The sequence below is a fragment of the Sardina pilchardus genome, chromosome 20 (genome assembly GCF_963854185.1).
Source record: "Sardina pilchardus chromosome 20, fSarPil1.1, whole genome shotgun sequence".
NCBI lineage: Eukaryota > Metazoa > Chordata > Actinopteri > Clupeiformes > Clupeidae > Sardina > Sardina pilchardus.
Genome location: NC_085013.1, coordinates 25,868,137 through 25,891,907, shown reverse-complemented (window position 1 = coordinate 25,891,907; position 23,771 = coordinate 25,868,137). Strand labels below are relative to the sequence as shown.

Genomic DNA, 23,771 nt, shown 5'->3' with positions numbered 1-23,771 from the left:
GGAGATGTACAGTGGAAACCTAGTTGGTATTAAACCTGTGCCTATTACTGTAGCTAGAGCAGTATATATACAGTACTAGTGTGTTTTAGCTAGAGCAGTATCATGTTAATGGAAGCCGTGACAAGCCAACTGATTTAAAAAATGTGTCTTAAGTATGTACTGCCGATTGTGAAGTTACGTGCTGCCGGTGGTCAAAGTGAAGTCAGTGTTGTGATTGGATGGAGGAAGCAACGTACTCATCAATGATTGGTAGAGGTTGTTTTAAACCTGCAGTATGTTTTCGTTGGGTTGTGTTCGAAGCATTGTACTTTGGAAAGCATATCAATTTAAAAGCAATGATGTACAGTTGTTGTTACAAATATTTATTGTTTTTTGTTTTTGTTTTCTTTTGCTTTTTTACAAAATGTCAGTATTATTTGTCATTATCTCTGAGTATCTTTTTTATATATATTTTTCAGTTTAGTTTATGTTACCTTTGGTTGTTATTGTTGTTGTTTTGCAAAGTGCTTCCTCCTGAAACTGTTAGAACCCACATGAGTGTAAGAATCATAGTGATAGAAGCAGAGCCTTCTGTAAATGGTTATGGCCAATATAGTTCTCCTCTTTACTCCTTCAGTATTGCTAGAACCTAGTTAGACTTTGCAGGTTAACACAGACAGTGCAAACACACCGTATTAAAGGAGAAATCTGGTGAGTTTTCACATGGGGATCAATAAAGTATCTATCATAAATCTCCCTGTCTCAAGGTCACTGAGTACTGTCGGTACAAAACAAAACAGAAACAAAACTCTATGACCTCAAGAAATGGAGATCTATGTGAAAACTCGCTGGATTTCTCCTGTAAGCCCCTGTTAGAGGGACTAGAATGTGATCTGACTCGCTGAAATGCTATGTGCTTGTCTATCAGTCTCTCAGCGGCAGGACATGTGGACCATGCAGAGATGAGAAGTTCCTGTACCGTGGTGTTCATGTTAACAGCACATTAAAGAAAAACACTGAGACGTATTATTTAATGACATGTTGGTCTTGTTTTCTTTTGTGCCCATACAGAGGTTACAGAAAGGTGAGAGCGCTACTGTGTAGGTGTAGCTTTTTACTCAGGAGATTCGGGTACCACATTCACCTACAGCAGAGCTGGCGTACCATTGATATGGCCTCTATATTAGTGATTCAGCTATTGGCCTCCTGTGCAGGATCTCACAATACTCACGACTAAGTATCGATCATAAATCCAACACACTTAGACCAAACACGGAGAACAGCAAAGACATTAGTTCATCATTAATTCATCATTAGTTCATCATCTTTTCTCTTTTCCTTTCTTCATATAAATTCATATCAGTGTCTTTTCAAGGTGCATCAGACTCCATTGTATTCTACATTCTTGCTGTGACTGTCTCTAAACTTATCCAAAACTACATTACCTTGGTCAAACCAGTAAATAAACAAACATGAAAACAGTTATTTCATATCGCAATCTGTGAATTAAACGCAATTCGTTAGCTATTCCTCTCTCATACTTATTCCAGTCCGTATGGAGCCGCTATCTACGCAAAGCTACGAACACGCTTGGCGTTGTAGGTAAGAGTGCTGCAGAATGCCTGTGATATGTCAGTGAAAGCAGCTATATCTGTGTTTTGTAGTGTACAACGTCCATGAAGCATCACAGAGGAGTACTGTTCTCAGATCAGTCTCACACCATGACGCACATGACAATCACTATTAGAGTGAGAATATTCTTAGTGTAAGTTCTCAAATCAGGCTCACCAGATGCACAATCACTATTAGAGTGAGAAAATTCTTAGAGTAAGTTCTCAAATCAGGCTCACCAGATGCACAATCACTATTAGAGTGAGAACATTCTTAGAGTAAGTTCTCAAACCAGTCTCACACCATGGCGCACATAATAATCACTATTAGAGTTAAAATATTCTCAGAGTGAGTTCAGTATGTCCTCTGCAAGGGTTCATGGGAATTGTGTCATTTCTGGCGCGGTTTCCTACACACTAACACTGCACTCAAAGCCATGAAGGAGAGCCAGGCTGCACACAGGACTGTCTGTCTGCTGGGGCTTTGGGCTTGAGGGAAAGTGACAGTGTTGAAGACTTATTAGCTACAGACAACTATGTGAGAGAGAGTGTGTGTGTGTGTGTGTAGGTGTTTGAGTGTGTGTGAGAAGTTTGCCCTCAGCATCAGTGGCAGTGTGAGAGCTGCGTAAACTCATAAATCAACTCTGGAAGCTGGTAATTATCTTCCTGCCATGTCACACACCCGCACACACTGAACAGGAGCTGGCAGGTTCACTCACAAACACTCACACACACTCACACACACACACACACACATACATACATACACACACAGGTGCCCAGCTGCAGGGCGTGAGATGGGCGTTTAATGTGCTGACAGATCCTGGCTCCTAAGAGTGTGGGTGGCACTGCGTGTGTGTGTGAAATAGACTGCCTGTGTGTGTGTGTGTGTGTGTGTGTGTGTGTGTGTGTGTGTGTGTGCATCTGAGCTGGGCCGCAGGGTGACGCCAGAACCAGCCCATCTGTAGTGCCATCACAGAGGTGCAGCGCGCCCATTCATCAGTATCCCACAATCCCCTGGGGTTGCGCTTTTGAGCATCGCAGCACGCCACTATCGCGCCACTGTTGGCAGAGGATGTGATGACACAGGAAATGGTGGGGAAAAATGAGTGCTTCCGTAGGCATTATCACAATCAGGCCTCCCATAGACCATCAAACAATACAAGCCCTGGTCACAGACACTGGCTCGGTCCAGTTAGGTAGTTAGTGTGGGGAAAGCATACTACGGCTAAAGTATACTACTACTGATGCATACTACTCAGTGCTACACTCTTAAAGTGTACTTTCTTCATATAGTGTTCTTCTGCTTCATGTTTTGCAAAGGCTTATAACTCAGTGCTCTGTCTTACTGTGCGCACAGCATATGCTAACGCTAGTTAGTGACATGATAATATGACATAATAACATCCATTACTTCTCATATATATAGATATATGATATGCGGAGCAACATAAATAGAGTCTGTACATTTTTTTTTCATATAGCTTGTAAACATGAGCTGACTGCATATGGCTGAGAGACAGAAAAAAAGTGACAAACGGACGGACGGACGACCAGGTGACAGCCGACGTTGGGCCAGCACTGAGCCGAGACTAAGCCGCATCTCGGCCAGACGTGTCCCACAATCGGCTGCCACTTGGAAGTCGATCAACGCAACGAGTTATGGTCTCTGAATATTTCCTCATCATCTTATAGTGAGCCTCTCCTCTCCTCTCCTCTCCTGTCCTCTTCTCTGTTGCTTATTCACATGAAGTGCAAATGCTATGGTGGAGTGAAAAAAAAAAAAAAAAAACAGCGACGTCATATTTTCAAAACAAGTCAACGCATTGAAAAAGAGATGCATAATGTCAAACTGACATATTACCAAGACAGGGCCTGGTTACGTGGTGCTCAAGTTGCATAATGAGTAAAGGTTTGTACACACTGTTCATTTTCCGTAATGTTTACATAGTGTTGATTTAACCACCCAAGACAACGAGGAGGGGGGCAAGTCATAATATTAACTTTGGTTTGATTATTCTCCTAAATCAATATAAGACTTAAATTATTATTGTGGTCGAAGGCACTAAATAGTTTTCAAACATTACAATGTAAAGGAATTCCCTTTGTTTAAGTTAGACAAGTTAAGGTAAGAAAAATAGTGTTGTATCATATGATTCTCTAAATAAAAAAAAATGACACATGACTCTAATAAAGGCGGATAACGAGCATCGTCCATTTTGGCCCTTGTTCCAAAAACATGCCTGCCATGCTTCAAGTGACCTAACTTTTTTTTTTGAGGGACCATAGAGAAGGTCATTTTTTTAAAGTGACACACAGGAAACGCATCACTATTTTAGGTCAGTTTAGCGAGGTAATAACGTTAATCAGTTGATCCTCGTAATCATACGGGAGTAACCAAGGAGACAAACTATTCCAGTTGAACAGCTGACGCGAGCATGCATGTAAACAAGGAGCTTTTAGGACTCAGCTCGAGGATGGTGGCTCCAGGAAAGAAAAAAACATCAGCTGTTACCATGCCAACGGAGGTATGGCTTACCCAAGACAACAAACATTTCTATGTGATGATCCCACTCTTAAAAAAAAACAAAACAAAACAAACATAACGTATGCCAAGGCATTAGTGTGTGCAGTTGGAATCTGGCTGCTCACACAAAACACAAAATAAACATTGTGGAAGAAGGAAAAACCACCTCATACCTCACTGAGGTCGACAGGCAGAGCCTTACCCAGACACATGGTCATGGAAGTAACGCTTTGCGCGTGCAAACCCCAGATGAAGACGACTGTTGTGTAGCTCCATCTCCAAACAGCAAAGGTCTCTCATCTGATCTGATCTGAGATGGGTAACTGCTACTTTACTCAGGGACTGGGGAGCGGGTCATTCCAGCTGTAAGGTGACTGGGGTATTTGGGGGGTTAAAGGGCACAGAGGTCGGTCAGGTTTAATGTCGGACGCCTCGGAGGGGGTCTGAGGAGACCTCTCACAGGCTGTACTCCTGGCTGGAGGTCTCTGTGCCCTTACGGTGGCGCGGGGAGGTGGCCATCTTGGTAGGGGAGGGCGAGGCGGTGCTGGAGGACGAGTCGCTGCCCCCACCAGCCTCCGAGGAGCCCCCGGGGGGCAGAGTGGACAGCTGCGGCACTGGGGGTGCCCTCTTGCGCCCCAGAAAGCCCCCGTCAAACGCCCCCCTCTTCTTGCCCTCCGCCCGGCTCTCCGACGACAACCCCCCTGCCCCGGCTGACGCCGAACCGCCCCCCCCCACTTCCTCCTCCACCTGCACCTTCCTGCGGACGTCTCCGAGCCCGGGGCTGTCTGGAGCCGACCTCCCCCCGTCCGGCTGGCCCTCGCTGGCCCTGCCCCACCAGCTCTCCAGGCCTCCGCCTGCTCCTCCGCTCCTGCGGTCGGAGGCGCCCCCCCCCTCCTCCCCGCTGCTCTCGGAGGTGGAGTGCCGGGGCTCGTCGGCCTGCCCGTCGGGCTCCAGCAGGCTGCGTCCCAGGCTGAAGCTCTGGAAGTCGGTTCCCCGGTAGCCGTGGAAGCTCTCGGTGCGGCGCGCTCTGGCCAGCAGGGGGCTCTCTCGGTACGGACGCAGCGCCCCGTAGGTGGCCGTCTCCGGGATGGGCTCCTGCGCCTGCAGCTGAAGGCTGTAGGCACACACACGCACACACACACACACACACACACACACACACAAAACGCACAAAAATCACACACACACAAATCACATACGCACACAAATCACACACACACAGACACACACAATCACTCACAACCATTAAAAACACATATGCACAAGCCATATATACGCACATTCATAAATAACATGCAAATACAGACACAGAGCACAATTACTCTCCTTCACACACACACACACAGACATGAATACAGTTTTGGCTGCAGTAGGGAATACTTCCTTGAAGACATCACACTCTTAACTAATGCTAATCTCATCTGAGAGTGCAGTCTGCACTATGTGGCCATTAGGGAGCCCGAGTGCGGTTTCCTCCGCAGCACTTAAGACAGCGCCGGAGGTGTCGGCGCCTCTGGTCAATTCAGCACGGTCAGCAAAGCCCAGTTAAGTGCTCTGGTCAGACTGCAGCTCTTTATCAGGCAAAAGCTTCTCTGAGCACTGCGTCTCTACAGAGGCTGGCAGGGAGACATTCTAAATGTGTGTGTGGGCACTTAGAATCTCACACACACACACACACACAGAGACTCTTCACCAGGGCATTCTAAAGTGCCATTCCACACACTAGGAACGATCACTTTAACGATAAAGGCAAAAAAAGTATCGCTCTCGCTGAGCTGAACTATTACTCTCCATTCCAGAGAGAAAGCCAGCTTCTCTCCATGTAGCTGACATCAGGTGCTTTCGACTGCATAACGTGGTTATTTCTGAGATTCTGCTACATTTCCACCTGGAGTTGTGCATACATCGTGGCTAAAACATGGTTGAATCTCAGAAATAACCACGTTGTGCAGTCGTCTTAAGACGAATTCCACTTTTGTCCTGTCCTAGCTGAGCTGCGATTGGCCCATGTGGTGGGGAAGAGCTCTCACCTGGAGCAGGACTCTCGAAGCCGATTGGGCTGCAGCACGGAGGGGGCGGGGCTTATGTTGGGCGTGGCACAGCGAGACGTGCTGAGGTCACATTGGTCCAGCAGCTTCAGAAGCTCCTCCTCTGTCGGACCGCCAACTTCTGTCGATGAAAAGATGAAGGAATAACATTTACGTTGCCGAGTACGTTGTTGGTCTGTCTGTGTGTCTACGCTTACGATTGTATCTACTCGTACAATTACGTTGTTGTTTTTGTTACGACCCGGCTCTAAGCCGCAACATAAAAAGGGAGTCGGGACAACAGAGATTAACTTTAACCAGTAAAGTATTTATTAAAATGAACCAAAAGCATAACCGTTACCAAAAGATGTCTAGGGGAAACTAAAGGTATGTATGCAAGTGTTCATGTGGGTGCGTGTATGCCAAAGTCAGTATGATGTTCAAAGATAGAGAAGGTGCCAGTGGGAGAGAGATAACCCAAAGGTGCCTGCAACAGAATGTGCCTAACCGAAAAGTGCCCCAAAACCAAGAGAGAGAACAAGCCCTTAAATACCCACACACCTTCACCAGGTGTGCATGATTGGCTAATTAGGCCGGCTAGGCCAGCATTTCCCATGCACTGGCCACTCCAGGCCTGAAGGGGCACAGGGGGTCGTAACATTTTACATTGTAGTGAATGTAGTAAATGTTGTGTGTGGTGTCTTAAGCTATTGGGACCTTGAATTTCCCCATAGGGATCAATAAAGTATCTATCTATCTATCTATCGATCGATCGATCTATTTCAGAGAATGAAACGTAGACCTGTTGCATTGGCTTATGTGACTAGACTACAGAATGAGAGTTTTTCCAACTCTGGTAATGGACTTCAGTAATTTCCCACCATTTAAAAAATGTACATGTGTGACTGACCACTCTCTCCTGGAGTGCATTTCCCTAAACCATAGTTGCTAACCTATTAGCAAGTAATGGGAAATCGCATTGCAACCAACAAAGTTGCTAACTTAGTTGCTAAAGTTGCTAACTTGGCCCTTGGCTGTCATAGCTCTGGTCAACAATGTCAGAGAGGGTGAAAGCGGAGCGACGAAGGATCTTTGACAATGTCCATGGTACATGGTGAGGTCCCACACATGGTAGTGTGAGGGTGTGTGTGTGTGTGTCTGTGTGTGTGTGTGTGTGTGTGTGTGTGTGTGTGTGTGTGTCTGTGTGTGTGTGTGTGTGTGTGTGAGACTGACCTGTCTCTTTCTTGGCCCTGTCGTCGGCCTTGCTGGCCATGTCCATGGCGGTGGTGAGGTCCCACATCTGGATGCTGCCGTTGGCCTGGCCGGTGAAGAGGTATCGGCGCGGCCGCGAGCCCATGCGACTGGAGCCCTCACACTCACGCACCGTGAAGCAGGTGATGGTGGTGCCGTCCACCGACTGCACCTCACAGATCCTGACACACACACACACACACACACACAAACACACACATGTATAAACACATGTATGTACACATGCACATATACACAGCCACACATACAAAAGTGTAGACAAACAGAGAGACCAGATGGTACATGTTTACATACATAATGGTGCTCACATTTACAGACATATACTGTACATGCAGTACTTATAGGGACATAAGTCCATATATGATGCACAGGTAAATGTCGTCACACACACACACACACACACACACACAAACATTAAACCCTCCTTTGTGTATGCTTGGGTTTGCGTTCATTTAACAGTACAAGTACCCTACAAAAGTATTCTCATAAATTATGCAAACTAGAAAGGATGGGATAGATATTGGATACCGTTGAACGTGTATATACACACACACACACACACACACACGGCGTACCTTTTTCCAGTGGAGGAGAGGCGCACAAAGAGCTTGTTGGTGATGGGTATGACCTTCTGGATAAAGACCTGCTGGTCATCTCTCTCCCCAAACGGGCCTGTGGGAGTAACAGCAGTCCCATCACAAACTATAATGCCAATACTGTTGTACACACCATCACAAACTATACTGCCATACTACTGTACACAGTACACCATCACAAACTATACTGCAATACTATTGTACACAGTACACCATCACAAACTATACTGCCATACTATTGTACACAGTACACCATCACAAACTATACTGCCATACTACTGTACACAGTACACCATCACAAACTATACTGCAATACTATTGTACACAGTACACCATCACAAACTATACTGCAATACTATTGTACACAGTACACCATCACAAACTATACTGCAATACTATTGTACACAGTACACCATCACAAACTATACTACAATACTACTGTACACACCATCACAAACTATACTGCCATACTACTGTACACACCATCACAAACTATACTGCCATACTACTGTGCACACCAAAAGCTTGGGCACATGTGGGCAATGTGATTATTGCTCATGCTACACATAGATCATGGTTCATGTAGCTTCTCTGGCTAATTAGATCTCCCTGCCAGCCCCTCATTAGTCCCTCTCTCAATGATGCCTTAACGGTCATGCCCCTCTGCGTCCACCCCCGGTCCCTTTCCCCACTTCCTGCTCACCGACGTCATTTCCTGCGGAGTAGCTGTTGTGGCTCTCGGCCTCCTCCAGGGAGAGGATCTTGAAGGAGGCCAGAGGGGTGGAGCCCGGCTGGGTGGAGATCATCCCTCGGAACCGCGTCACCGTCCACGTGCGCACGTGGTTGTTGTCCGCACACACTGATCACACACACACACACACCCAACACACACAGGTACACACAGTTACAAACAGGGTTGAAAGAATGATTTAGGTTTTTTTCACTCATTTAGAATTTTCAGCCATATTTTATTAGTCAAGTTTATTGGCATAATTATGTATTCAAAATTTGTTTTCTGACTCTCTCTGGCTTAAGTAAAAAACAATTTAAAAACCCAACATTCTGACACACAACATTCATCACAAAAAAGGAAATCTAGCATCATTGTAAAAAGACTTTACTCAAAACAAGTTCTAATCTAAATAAATCAAATCAAATTGATAATAAAGACTGATAATAATTAAAGGTAGGGTATGGAATGAGCTTTGTTGGCCATTTTTGCAAAATCACTTGAAATCCTATTCCTAACCCACTTATAGCCACTAAGTTGGAAGCACTGAAATGGAAATTAAACACGTCAATCATCTGCGGAACGGGCAGGGCTCGAAAAACTCCAGCCAATAGAATTCCTCACCCCATACCATCATTTCACAGCTCGTTCGTCAATCTAACGTCTACTCCTCTTCCTCCTCCCCCTCCCCACCGCGCGCGACCCTTTCGAAAGCTGGTGACCGCGAGTCAGTGCTGAAACGAAACCAACTGCCTGCTGCTGCACGTCCATGTTCCCCTCTTGTTGTATGTGTCACTTCATTTCTATACAAACTAACTAAGGCAGCGGATACCTACGGAAACTCAATCACCCACGCAATAAATAAGCTATGTAGCAAAAATTACATTTTACCGTGACACGAAGAGTGCTGTAAACATGAAATCGAAACTTAACAGCTTGGAGCTACGGTGGAATAGGCGAACCAACGGGCCAGCACTAAACTCGGATATTTCAGGAGATAATCGCCCTGGTAAGATCAAACCAGATTCTGTTCAAATATACACACCTATGGCTACTGAACCATATGTACTACAACCCTTTGGAGGTGAATAAAGAATGTAATTGGGGAAGTTGATGTGAGTGATTGTATGGAGACTAGAGCTCATAGTGCTGTAGACGCCAGGCTGGCATTTCATTTAGCCTGGCTCGCTCTCGCGCTGCGCATTTGAATTGTCGCTCGTGCATGGAGGGCGGGACTTGAGGTTGTATATGTTCAAACTCTGCCGTCCGTTTTGCTAATTCCGTACCCAACCTTTAATATAAACTAATAATAAATAACACATTCATCTTCGATTCTCCCATCACCACCTTGGCCGGTGGGTCTCACCTGACACCAGGTGTTTCTCGGAGAGCATGATCTTGGTGACGGGGCTGCGGTGGACAGTGAAGGTCTGGAAGAGTTGGGGTCCTGAGCCCACCGTCTCGGGGTGCTGGACGATCACACGCACCGCTCCTGAGCTGGTCCCGTACGCAATCTCAATCCAGTTACCGCTCACACCTGCACCACACACACACACACACACACACACACACACACAGAAGAGATGCGCTATATCAATCCGGTTACCGCTCAAAACTGCAGCATACAAATACACACACACACACACATATCTCAATCTAGTTCTCCTGTGGATGTGTGGATGAGGTGAGGAAGAGAGATGGGAGGATGAAGAGGAGAAGAGAAGAGATGAGGGGAGGAGGAGGAGGAGATGAAGAGAGGAGAGATGGGAGGATGAGAGGAGGAGGAGATACACGGAGGAGAGGAAAGATGAGTGGATGAGGGGAGGAGAGATGAATGGAGGAGGAGAGAAAAGATGGGTGGATGAGGGGAGAAGGGGGTTGGGGGAGGAGGAGAGATAGAGAGATGAGACGAGGAGAAGAGATGGGTGGAGGAGGAGGGATGAGGGGAGGAGAGATAGAGAGATGAGGGGAGGAGAAGAGATGGGTGGAGGAGGAGGGATGAGGGGAGGAGAGATAGAGAGATGAGACGAGGAGAAGAGATGGGTGGAGGAGGAGGGATGAGGGGAGGAGAGATAGAGAGATGAGGGGAGGAGAAGAGATGGGTGGAGGAGGAGGGATGAGGGGAGGAGAGATAGAGAGATGAGACGAGGAGAAGAGATGGGTGGAGGAGGAGGGATGAGGGGAGGAGAGATAGAGAGATGAGACGAGGAGAAGAGATGGGTGGAGGAGGAGGGATGAGGGGAGGAGAGATAGAGAGATGAGGGGAGGAGAAGAGATGGGTGGAGGAGGAGGGATGAGGGGAGGAGAGATAGAGAGATGAGGGGAGGAGAAGAGATGGGTGGAGGAGGAGGGATGAGGGGAGGAGAGATAGAGAGATGAGGGGAGGAGAAGAGATGGGTGGAGGAGGAGGGATGAGGGGAGGAGAGATAGAGAGATGAGGGGAGGAGAAGAGATGGGTGGAGGAGGAGGGATGAGGGGAGGAGAGATAGAGAGATGAGGGGAGGAGAAGAGATGGGTGGAGGAGGAGGGATGAGGGGAGGAGAGATAGAGAGATGAGGGGAGGAGAAGAGATGGGTGGAGGAGGAGGGATGAGGGGAGGAGAGATAGAGAGATGAGATGAGGAGAAGAGACGGGTGGAGGAAGAAAAGAAAGACAGGCAGAGCCACTCACTGGTCTTGGGGGTGAGGTAGACGCTGAGGGCAGTGATGGCGTCGTTCGAGGGGTCGTGGTAGAGCTCCGTCACCAGCAGATCATTATCCTTCATCCGCAGAGGAAACTTCTGCATGTCTAACACACACAAACACACACACACACACACACACAGACTCAGGACAGGCAGCTCTGACAAAACACTTCCCATACAAACCTACACCCACAGGAGTAGCCTTAATAAATCAAAGCCAAATCTAACTGTTAAAATGTAGAAATCGATTATTATTAAGACTCTGAAGACCTTATTAAGACTTTGACGACCTTATTAAAGATTTTGAAGACCTTATTAAGACTTCCACCCACTCCATGAAGGCCAGAGAGCACGAGTGATGGAGACCAGATGGAACAGAGAGAGTACTTTAAATTGATCTGTACTTCTACCCTGGGTGTTCCTATCCTGCCTAGCGCGGTGATTTCATTCACGCTGCTAAGGCAGTCTGGAAACTACCGCCCTAATTTTTGCCTGAGATAGGGGACCAATCACAGAACAGGGGGGAAAGCAAGACGATGATGAGCTATACACAGACGCATTTGATAGACATCTGTGGCGCCCAATGAACGGATCTTGGCATTTTTTTTCAAATACGAGAAAATTAACATTTGAGAAGTGGTAGGCGCTAGCCAGGCTACTGTACTTCTGTAACGTCCAGCCAATTTGACTCCTCGGCCACCCTGGAGGTGTGCTGCAGTGTTCACTGAGTACGATTAGCTCATTAGCAGAGACTCACATGGCAGCTGGACATTTCCCAGCCTCAGTTCTTTCATAATAGACCTTTTTCACAGTAGCCATTTTGACACAAAATAGTAGGGCAAGTGTTACTAAATACCTTAATGAAATCTCTGTTCAATTTAAGACTGAAGTGTAGCCGAATCAGAGCCTTAAATAATGTCATTAGTAACGCCTGGATTTGCCATTTATTTTATTTAAAAATGGCTGCTGTGAAAGAAGTCCATTCCAGTCCTTCTTTGCCGTCTTCACCTGACTGTGTATTAGCTGCATTGAGTAAAAACCGCAGCACAGTGTTTTATGGAAGTTAAAAAAACATATTAATACCATATCAACTGCCCCCATGTACTGTATTAATCTCACAGCTGAATACATCTTGCAAAATCAATGTACAGTATAAACCTCGGCTAGTTGGGAAATTACGGTAGTCTTGCAGGCACAACACATCTTCACACAACTGTGCTTCTCATAGACTGTACAGTATATACTGTATATACAGTATGCAGTCTATGGTGCTGCTAGTCTTGCAGGCAAAATACACGGTCAAAGACGATCATATACAGCAGGGCTGAGACATGGTGACCCCTCTGTCCCCCCCTTGTCTGACCATTTGAAGTAAATCAGTTGCATTAGCAAATACATACACACAGACCGAGCAGACTCTGATTACAATAGTGAGGGTAAAAATAACAGTGCTCGTCACGTAATAGCTGTTTATAACTGCCCAAGGGCAATTTAATCCCCCCGTTTGATCAAACCGAGACAGCTGTGTTATATAAATATTACAGCAGTCCAGTCATTAGGTTGCAGGACCAGAGGGCCAGTTCCCAGCATTGCTTCTTATCTACACAATGACTTCATGTTATTCGATGCAAATGATGTTTGTGGCTAGCAAAGGTTTACTTAGATAGACAACTTCCCCTTTCATAGTGCCCTTTGCTTTATTTCTAAGGTCAAGGTCTGGTCACTCTGTATATACACACAAACACACATTAAACATACCAGAGCTTTGTTTAAAGAAGCAATGCACTGTCTCCAGCCTGCAGAAGACTTCAAGATGTTCCTAATGTTCCTATGGACTATGGTATGTTCATCTATGCAAGTTTTCCACTGTTTTTACCCTCCTGCCTGTCTTCTCTTTCAGACAGCACAGTACAGTTTAGATACTCAATACTGGAGCTTTAATACTGTAGTGGCCCTCCCTGCTGGACTGGAGGCAGCTATGGGGGAGATCTAAGAGACCGCTATGGGAAGAGAGGGGGAAATCTCAGAGACCGCTATGGGAAGAGAGGGGGGAGATCTAAGAGACCGCTATGGGAACAGAGGGGGAAATCTCAGAGACTGCTATGGGAATAGAGGGGGGAGATCTCAAAGACTGCTATGGGAACAGGGGGAGATCTCAGAGATCTCAGAGACTGCTACAGGAACAGAGGGGGCGGTGGGTCTCAGAGGCGAGTTCTCACCGATGTAGTAGATGGAGCCGTTATTGCAGCCCAGCAGCAGGAAGGAGCCGGCCGTGTCACAGCTGGTGATGGGCACCACGTCCTGCACCTGAGACACACACACACACACACACACACAGGTCAGAGGTCATCTGGGAGGCACATAGAGGTCAATGAATGTCCTCAACACAGAGTACCAGACCACCTGTGACTGTAGCTCACTGACCCATGCATTCAGCTGTGTCTGCCGCTCACAGAGCTCACCATTCAGCCATGGGTGTTTGCGGTCAGGAGGAATACCAAGCTGCAGCTTATGTGGACATGCTCACTGCCCACTGCCTTTGTAAACGACACCACTTACATTCCACTCTCACTGCAACGTTTTAATATGACTCTGACAACATCATTTTGTACTATTCAGTTCAATTAAAATATATCATCCGTTTGATTTACATTAGATCAGATTTTACCACTTTATTTAACACTTAAGGGCTGTTCACACCAGGAACAGTATAAAAGATAACCGCAAACCCAAAATCTAATCCCTGCTGATAGTTCAGATCTACTAATTTACATGTGGAGTAGAAGTAGCCCTCTGATTGGCTGAGAGGTTGGGGGCGTACCTGCCAGTGTTGAGTGACGGCGTTCCACACCCCGACTTTCCCCGTGTGGCTGGTGGCCACCAGCTGACTCCCAATGAAGAAGAGCGAGTCCACAGGCACCCCCAGACTGAACACACCTGAACACACCCCAAAACACACACAGCATGTGTTACAAACACCCCAAAACACACACACAGCATAGGTTAGGCCACAGGCACCCCTAGACTGAACACACCCGAACACACCCCAAAAACACAGCTCACACATTATATTACATACACTTCAAAATACACAGTACAAGTAAGACACAATTAAGAATAGAGAGTCCAACAGCACCCTCAGACTGAACACACCCCAAAGACACACAGCACGCATTAGTCCATGGGTACCCCCAGATTCAACACAGCTAAACGTACCCCAAAAACCACGTAGCACACTGTTACACACAACATAGGTTAGAGCTGAACCAGAAGCAAGCACTCTTAAGGCCCCATCACATTGCACACGGCATGCACCGAGCTAACCGCTAGGTTGCTCTTGGTTGAGGTAACGATTGTTGTTGTGGTTACCGCTGGGCTCCGTGCAAAAGACCATTGACTACAGTGCGCCACAGGTCAAAGTTCAACATCTTTCAACTGTGACCACGGTACGCACAAGAGTGGCAAAGCAGCAAAATGCCGCTGCGCTATACTAAGCGCAGCGGCAGACCAGTTCTTGCGCGCTCAAACCATTGAAAGCAATGGGTTTCACAGCGCATGCCGTTTGCAATGTGATGGGGCCTTCAGGCTACTGGCTTTTCTACGAGCACAACAGTAGCTCGTGTAGAAATGTGTGAGTAGCCCGTCCAGGATTATCAACACAAAAATGAGGGATTAGCTGATTAGCTGTAGGGCTTCTTACGCTTGTGTAATGCACACAGTTAAGGCAGGCCATGTAAGCTATTAAATAAGCACTAATAATGATGTAACTCAATTCCTGCCTATGATCACTGCTGAAGTCAGGACCAGTGGTGTGAAACTGCTAAGATCTACTCACACACTCACGCAGCGTGTTTTATCCTAGCAGTCTAGTAGTGCAGTGTGTGTGTGAGTGTGTAATTGAAACGGTTGACAAGGTCCAGGTTAACTTGATAGCCAGCTAGAGCTTATGCAGTGCTTTTTATCTGATATCTGATACGTCATAAAATAGACTGCATTTCACAGAGGCACACGCAATGATGCAGCAATATTGTATAAATAGAATTTCATAATCAATTTCGAATTAGTTTCCATGGACGGATAAAAACACCTGTCCCAACAAACTCTTTTATGCTCTAGGCTAGACCACTTCATTTAAATGTGAAAACAGTACAATCCATTGGTTTCATCAGATCCCTTTCCACAGGTGTATTAATCAAGCACCATGCAGTCTGCATCCATAATCTAGGTGCTTGATTGTATACACCTGTGGAAAGGGACCTGGTGGAACCCATAAATACAGCCAAAAGACACCAGTTGGTGTGCTTCTGTGCTATCAAGCCTTCCATCAGTGGTAGCAGTGTTAAAACTCGACTAAAAGTCATTGTAATACACACACAACCATTGTGCATGATCTACAAGACACACAAACACACACACACACACACACCTATCTCATTCCCGTTTCCCCCGTCCTGGATGCTCCACAGAATGATGCTGCTCTCTGAAGCAGCTGCCACCATCTTGTCTTTGTCGCCATGGGGACCACCCACCACCTTAGCGTTCAGAGCCACGCGCTCGATTGGCCAGTCCAGGTACGGGCTTGAGAACACCTGCTGCCAACCAGACGACTCCTTGATCCTAAACACACACACACACACACACATAGGAGAAAAGACATAATCATACACATTTAACAGATAAACAAAGCCATATTTATTTACACAAACTAACATATCTACTGAACTCATGTCTAATGAATCAGATGTAGAACTAAATGGGGTGGCCAAACCTGTAGCATATGACGAAATGTGCGTAGGCAACGACAATCCAGTTATGGTGGCCAGCGACAATCAGCACCTTTCTCGGATCAACGGGAGAGCCTGACAACACAAAGTATTCACACACAAACTCAGTCTGTCCATTCGGTCATTTACATAAACTGTGTACATGTTCCCTGAAAATGTATTGGATGAGACTAAACATGACTCCTATTAAACGTAAAAGGTTATGAAACGAATCAATGATCGGGTAACTGGAATAATCCATTTAAGGTGTATACATGTCTCGAAGAAATCAGATTTTTCATAAACCGATAATGAATATCGGTTTATTCTGTTTACGTGAGCACTTGAATAACCAGGTAACTACAAAACCCTGATAATAATACGTTTCTTAGTGTGCACGTAAACACGCTCAGTGTGTAGCATGAGCATTGCTTCTGTTTTGGTGCCGTGCACATCCAGTCTGCATGCAGGACTCATCAGTCTAAAACGTTTGTCTCCGAAAAGCACCACATCCGTTCTGATGAGTGACTAACAGAAATCATTTCAAAGAGAGACCTCAAGAACTCTGATTGGTTGTTATTTGATTTAGCCAACTATGACTGGCTGTTTTTTTCCATTATCTCATTTCTGATTGGCTGCAGTGTGCTTCCCTCATCTCCGTCCTCACATGACTTGAGTAATGCATCTCTGTAGGACTCACAAAGAGGGCATCTCAGTCCCACATAAAAGGCCTTTCACTGGTCACTTATACACTCACACACACACACACACACACACACACACACACACACGCTCTCACTCTCTCTCTCTCTCACACAAACACACATTCTCTCTCTCTCTCTCTCTCTCTCTCTCACACACACACACACACACACACACTCACTCTCTCTCTCTCTTTCTCTCTCTCTCACACACACACACACACACACACACACACACACACACACACACACACACACACACACACACATGCGCGCACACACACACACACACACACACACACACACACATACACATGCACATGCACACACACACACACACACACACACACACACACAAACACACACACACACTCTCCTCTTTCTTCTTTTCCCACAGTCCTCTGCTGCTGCTCCACCAAAGCCAAGTGACTCACACAGTGGACATGTCTGCTCCCTGTTAGCTTCTCGCTATTCTCCGAGGTGATATAAAATGACCACAGTAACAGCACTCTCAGTACTTTACTATGCAGCCCCCCAAAAACACAACCCGCATATACTTCAGAACCAGTCACCACCTTTGCAAGCATTAACGATGAAAGTGGTCTTGTCTGTTCCATCCACCCATAAGAGTCGATCACACCAGGAGTTATAACTATTAAGATAACTACAAGTATAACTATAACTATAACGATAAAAGCACAAAAGTACATGCAATTAGGAAACAGAGCGTGTGTGTGTGTGTGTGTGTGTCTCTCCCCATACAAACCTCACATACTGTAGTTACTGGGGTGCTTGTGTGCATCCTCTCTTCTAAAGTTGATGTGATGCTTGCTTGTGTGTGTGTGTGTGTGTTTGTGTGTGTCCTCACCTAGTCGCTGGGTTGCGTCTGCCCCTGAGGGTCCCGGCAGGCCTGGGTGTCTGGTGGGTCTGGGGGGGAACCCTCCCTCCGCCCCCCCGGGCCCCGACCGCTCCTCTGGGGCCGTCACAGCTGCTGCCGACGCCCCGCCACCCCCACTGCTGCTGCTCTTACGCGCCGGGATTGCTGCACACACACACACACACACACACACACACACACACACACACCTGTCAGCAGCTGTTCAGTGGGGTATGGTATATCCCCTGTGTGTGTGTGTGTGTGTGTGTGTGTGTGTGTGTGTGTGTGTGTGCTCACAACATTAAACAGACAGGAACAGGTGTGTGTGTGTGATGACAGCACTGAGGAAGTGAATAATGGTGACAGTGAGTAATCGTGTGGGCTCACTAGGCTAAATAGACTCGGAGTCTGTGTACATGTGTGTATGTGTGTGGTCGCAAGCATAATCCACTGAATCTTTAGCAGAGAGGTGCATTATGGGGCGTACCTGGAGGCGGCAGGTATCCATGAAACAGAACACTGCCACACGACGACCGTTCCAGTTCCTCACACAGCAACAGTCGCCGCACTGGACCATGGCAACAAGGAAACAATAACATCAATGACGAACCACGTGTCAACTAACAAACTCCTGAATGGGTGAAACACAAGTCTGCCTTTCAACCTAGCTTAGCATAATTCAATGGAAGCGGGTTACACCAGTTAGCATATAGCTAAAAAGGGAGCTACAGGCTAACTGGTCTCACCCACTTCCAATGAATTATGCTAAGCTACACTAACAGAGTCATATGCTTACATGCATATGTATCATCTTATCTAACTCTGGGGTAGACAGAGAATAAGCTGACGTTACTTTAAGAGCAACGTAAAAGTTGTTAACGCCATCTCTTTTTTGAGGCAGTCTGATGTTTAACTGGTCGGTCGATGGTCATATTTGATTCCAGAAATCACAAGATGTATGCCGTCAGTCAGAGTGAGTTCTTGAGAGGTGCCCTTACCTAATGGGGTTATCCCGTAAAACTCAGCTTCATGGCGCAGGACGCTTATATTCACCCCCCTATGAGAGGACATCAAGAGCTCAACTGAGTGACACTAATCTTATGTGGTGAAAGACAATGTAAAAAAGACATATGAAGAAGTGAACCTATATAACATATATATATATATATATATATATATATATATATATATATATATATATTCAAATGTAGCGCATATATATTCAAATGTACCGTAAGTCCAATTCTTTCGTCCGAAGAAAGTTCAGAATCGGTGCAAACGCTGTTGGGTCCCTGTCAATAAATATCTGCAAGAGAAAACACCGGTACGAATGCTGATCAGACACATAAACTATCAGGAGTATGTAGAATAGTGGAAAAAAAGAAAGGAAAGCATCAGAGAACGTCAAGTTAGGTAGTTGGGTCTCCATATTGGATCAGTACTCACAGCTCCAGTTTCGTCCCTCAGAGTTGAGATTCTCCCACTGAGCAAACTGCAAGAGACAACACAACACGCAGTTAGAACAACAAAAACAACAACAACAACCATTTCAATGTATATAGCGCTTGATCAAGAAAGACACCCAAAGCGCTTTTACAGTGAAGGGCAAAGCTCACTAACCACCACCAATGAGCAGCACCCACCTGGGTGATACACAGCAGTCATTCTGCGCCAGATCATTCAACACACACCAGCGTGAGGTGGACGGTGAGGGAATGAACGAATGACAACTACATTTGGGGATGATTAGGAGGCCAGATTGAATGAGCCAGGTTAGGAATGTAACCAGGGAACCCCCTACTCTTTGCAATATGTGCCATGGGATCTTTAATGACCAGTGAGTCAGGTCCTCGGTTTAATGTCTCATCCGAAGGAAGGAGGATATAGTGGGAGAGTGGAGGTAAACATGTGGCAGCGTTGGTCTTGTGCCACTTCCTCTGAGCCATTCTCTACACTACAAACATGTCACATTACAGAGAAATACACAAAGACACTACCATGTTAATGACGCCTGTGTGGCTGTGTGGCTGTGTGTGTGTGTGTGTGTGTGTGTGTGTGTGTGTGTGTGTGTGTGAGAGCGTGGTGAGGGGTAGCCTACCTTGAGAAGAAAGAGTCTGGAATCCACATAAGGGTCTGTCTGGAGGTGCTAAACCTGGAGATGACAGGAATGTGTGTGAGTTATCATGGTAAAACAGTTTGGGGTTTTTTCTCACACACAAGTTTATTTCTTCCTGTGTGTCAGACATGAAAGAGGCCACACTTTGTGCCCTCTTCTTCAGTGCAGTGTAGGGTGAACCACAACTATGCTTTTAGGATATATGTGGTTAAGGTTAGAGAGGATGACATAATAACCATCCATCAACAGCGTATTATTAAAGTGATGCAATAAAAAATGTGGTCTCCTCCCTCTCTCTCGTACAGTTAAGCTGGGTTAACCCAATCTCTTCGCATGGGGTTGAATGTCAACATTTCTCCAGCGGTCAGTACGGTCACAGAGCATGTGAGCTGATGCGCTGGCAAAAGACAGACAGATCGTTCATGTTTATGGTGATGATGTGTCGTGTGGGATCCGTTCTCTGTGGTTTATCTGAGTAAGAGAATGGTCATCCGACACGGCTGCTGGTAGATTACACAGGAGGGCCGGACAGCAGGTTATCTGCGCCGCGGTACTGTCAGCTCCGCATGCAGCACTGGCATTACCTCACCCCCTGTCATAAATTTACTTTCGATTGCTTATCGCTGGATGGTTGCAATTCCCATGCGGGTTCCTGTGAGACTTCAAAACGGAGCTAAACTGTCTGTCAGCATATCAATATCGACCATTCTTTCACCTAGTTCACAGCAGCTGTCAACATGACATTTTGTGAACTTGTTTCTGAAAGGTTGATGAATGCTTCCATTATGAAGCCAGCGAAGTAGGTTATGCATGAGGATTTTTGCACAAGGAGAGTCCTGAACAGGACAGGGTTTAAAACATTTGACAGTGTCTCCTGTCATAGGCTACCTCTGTCCGAAAGCTAGCTATGTGTTCCCTAAATTAAATCCGCATTTGACGCTAATCCTCCCTATTTTGACGCATTTGTGATTAAACTGAGGGAATAATACCAAGCTGTTATTTGCAGCCAAACACGCCTAAAGTAGCCTAGGTTATAACCTACTTGTTTGAGGGGGCACTGTCAAGAATGGCATGTTATGTCAATAACAAAACCACGTGTCGGAGGAAAATGTAAAGCCATGGTTTATTGGTGTTAAAGGCTACCCATTTCTTCAAATATGACCACCACTGTTAAATCACAAATAGTTTCAGCAATCCAGGTGACTTGGCAAACTTGCGACAAATGGTAACATGTTTTCCCTGTACGGGACAGGGACCTCGTAGTCTACAGTCCCGATACAGACGAGACCACCAGTCCTATTTCCTTTCAGTTCAGCAAGCTACATTGTCAGGGCCTATGGCTATGTCCATCGTGTGGTCAAGGACTTCCATACGCAAGGATAATGTAGGCTAGCAACCAGCTTCATTACACAGTAAGAAAACACGAGAATTGCGCACAACACTCACCTCGTTCCGCCGACGTTCAGTTGAATAATTTCACCCATCCCAGGTGTAACACTGTTGCAAACCCCTGCCATGTTGTTTATCTCCTCATCGACTGACACTGTCGATTCTGTCAATCAGTATCCAGATTGTTTATGTATCCAGCTTCTCGGACGTTACTCGGATTTTTCTTCTCGACCCACCGCCCCCATGAAAACACTACGCCTCACTCCTGCATCGAAACGGCGGGCTACGAGTACGCAGCTCGTAAACACTCTTTCGTCATATCTGGAATTTGTCCCTGTTGATGTTAACTAAAGACCGGATAGATATATGTGGGTAATGGGGGATCTCGAGAAGCCCCTTCGCTGTTTCTTCGCGTTGGGGTGGAGGCTGCTAGCCTTGTGAGCAACGATGCTAAGGTCTGGAGTAGCAGCCAATCCGGCAACGTCATGCTTTCTCGTGGCCGTAGCCCCGCCTTGCATTTTGGGTAGGCTAGACAGCGCTCCCGTCTCCTGTCTCGTCTCTTCCCTGGGATCCAACTGGGCAGTGGGCTTAATCCAAGGGTAACAGTATGGTGATTCATTGTAAACAATAGCATCGGATTTATTGGAAGAGATTAAGAAATTGCTAACTGTTTACTGATAAAACAAAGAAACTGTGGTGTTCCTGCAGGCATATAATTTAGGCCTATATTTTGATCCAGGTTGCCTACACATTTTGAATCAGCAATTTGTGTGTTGTGTTGTGTGTCTGCAATCATAGTGGTGGTGAACAATTAGATTAGGCCTACTGAAGTAGGCTAAATTGTATCTTGGCTTGATTTGCTTTCTAAAGGAGCCCAACACTAGCCTACTGAAGTGCTCTGTCCCATCGCTCCATCATGAAGTGATTAGAAGAAACATATCAATATCATCACTCACCTGTAGGCCTAATCTTTGTTCAGTTTTCTTGAGCTGAAATATTAAATGTAAAATGTTGATATTTTAGTGTTAGATGTCTGTTGCTCTGTCATGCCAAACCCACTTTTCTTTGTTTACTGTTATTTATTTATTTATTTATTTATTTAGCACACAGTTGTAATCCAAAGTGATTTGCTTATGTCAACTGTATTACAAGGGATTACATTATCCCCCGGAGCAACTTGGGGTTAAGTGCCTTGCTCAAGGGCACAATGGTGGAAGCCAGGAATTGAACACACAACTGTTATGTCAGCCCGGCTCCAAACAAATGCATTTTCTCAGCCATGCCTTGTTAAGCTCTATCGGTCGATGTCAGAGTAAAAGGCCAAAATGTGCTGGTGATGCTAAGTGGTCCAGATGATTCCCTGCTGTGGATGGCGAGGCAGACGGGCGGGCTGTAACGATGAACAGACCCAGCTGACCACACACTGAGTCAGAATCCTGTGCTGGAGCATCCGGTCTTACCCTAACCCAACCCTCTCCAGCCTCACACACAACTTTTATTTCTGGCTTGTGCCTTATTGTCAGTTTCGACACTTGTTATGTATATTCTCCTTTTGTTAATGCTTTTTTGTAAGATAACTCTACCTGTGAAGCACTTTGGGTCAACGGCTGTTGTTTTAAATGTGCTATATAAATAAAGTGACTTGACTTGACTTGACACAACCCTGTATCATGGCACACTGCCTCAACTGTGGTACTAGGCACAGAGGACAATCTGAGTTCATTTCATCTGTGGCTATAGGGAAATTATATATGTTTTTTTTCTGTGGCAAGACTATAAGGCTCTGTGTGGAATGAACAAATATAGGCTACTTCCTTGATGATGTTTTGTGCTCCACACAGCCCCTCTCGCAGCTCATCCCCAACGAGCTCTGAGTCAGGGGTGCAGAGTCAACAGTCTGGGGTGCTGAAGGTGTGTGTGTGTGTGTGTGTGTGTGTGTTGCGAGGAGGGGGGGTGGCTAGATGATTCCAAGAGCAGTGTAATGGCTGAGGAACTTGGCTAGTCACAAAAAGTCATGCGTTCGATTCCTGGCTGCCACTCTTGGGCCCCTGAGCAAGGAACTAAACCCCACGTTGCTCTCCAGCGAGACTGAGCCCTGCAATTGGTAAGTAAGTCTGTAGTCACTTAGGATAAAACACGTCAGCTAAATGCACAAGTAAGAGCCCTGCACTAACTGAGAATGCTCCTATAGACTTTAATGACCACACCTTAATGACAAAACATCACTATTTCTATACGCTGGTCTACTTTTCTAGCCTACTGTAGCCCAAATGATTTGATTGGCCCAAACACAGCTTGTTAGAGTACAGAGACTTCTCAATGGAGAGACTCCAAACTGAATTCCCAAATTCAAAATTTGTGGGCGGGGTTTGTGACGGGTCGCTAGGCCAGTTTTTTGTTTCTTGTTTGTCTCCCCGTTCAGGTGCGCTTGTGGGCGTGGCCGGCTCCTTAGTGCTGCTGCGGTACACTGGCGCACAGGTGTGCTCGTGCTTTTAAGACGA

General features: G+C 46.1%; 1 protein-coding gene across 1 annotated transcript; it reads right to left on the bottom strand.

Annotated features, from left to right (window-relative positions):
* Positions 1–861: 861 nt before the first annotated feature.
* kctd3 (potassium channel tetramerization domain containing 3) lies at positions 862–21,705 on the bottom strand. Its single transcript, XM_062522631.1, has 18 exons — positions 21,328–21,705; positions 19,864–19,917; positions 19,212–19,257; positions 18,998–19,071; positions 18,764–18,822; positions 18,253–18,333; positions 17,757–17,930; positions 16,193–16,283; positions 15,851–16,041; positions 14,246–14,361; positions 13,644–13,731; positions 11,412–11,528; positions 10,108–10,278; positions 8,715–8,870; positions 7,991–8,087; positions 7,377–7,576; positions 6,147–6,285; positions 862–5,230 (listed from the first exon to the last, which is right to left on the bottom strand). Exons 1-18 carry the CDS (start codon positions 21,396–21,398, stop codon positions 4,573–4,575), a joined length of 2,583 nt encoding a protein of 860 aa, XP_062378615.1. The 5' UTR covers positions 21,399–21,705; the 3' UTR covers positions 862–4,572.
* Between the last annotated feature and the right edge of the window lie 2,066 nt (positions 21,706–23,771).

What these genes read in the sequence shown, in the direction of transcription:
- kctd3 (XM_062522631.1), bottom strand. Translation starts at nt 21,398, where the DNA reads ATGGCAGGGGTTTGCAACAGTGTTACACCTGGGATGGGTGAAATTATT. An exon ending in CTGAACGTCGGCGGAACGAG is followed by an intron (nt 19,918 to 21,327) that starts GTGAGTGTTGTG and finishes TGTCATCTCCAG; the next exon opens with GTTTAGCACCTCCAGACAGA. An exon ending in CTACCTCACCCCCAAGACCA is followed by an intron (nt 10,279 to 11,411) that starts GTGAGTGGCTCT and finishes TGTGTGGTGCAG; the next exon opens with GTGTGAGCGGTAACTGGATT.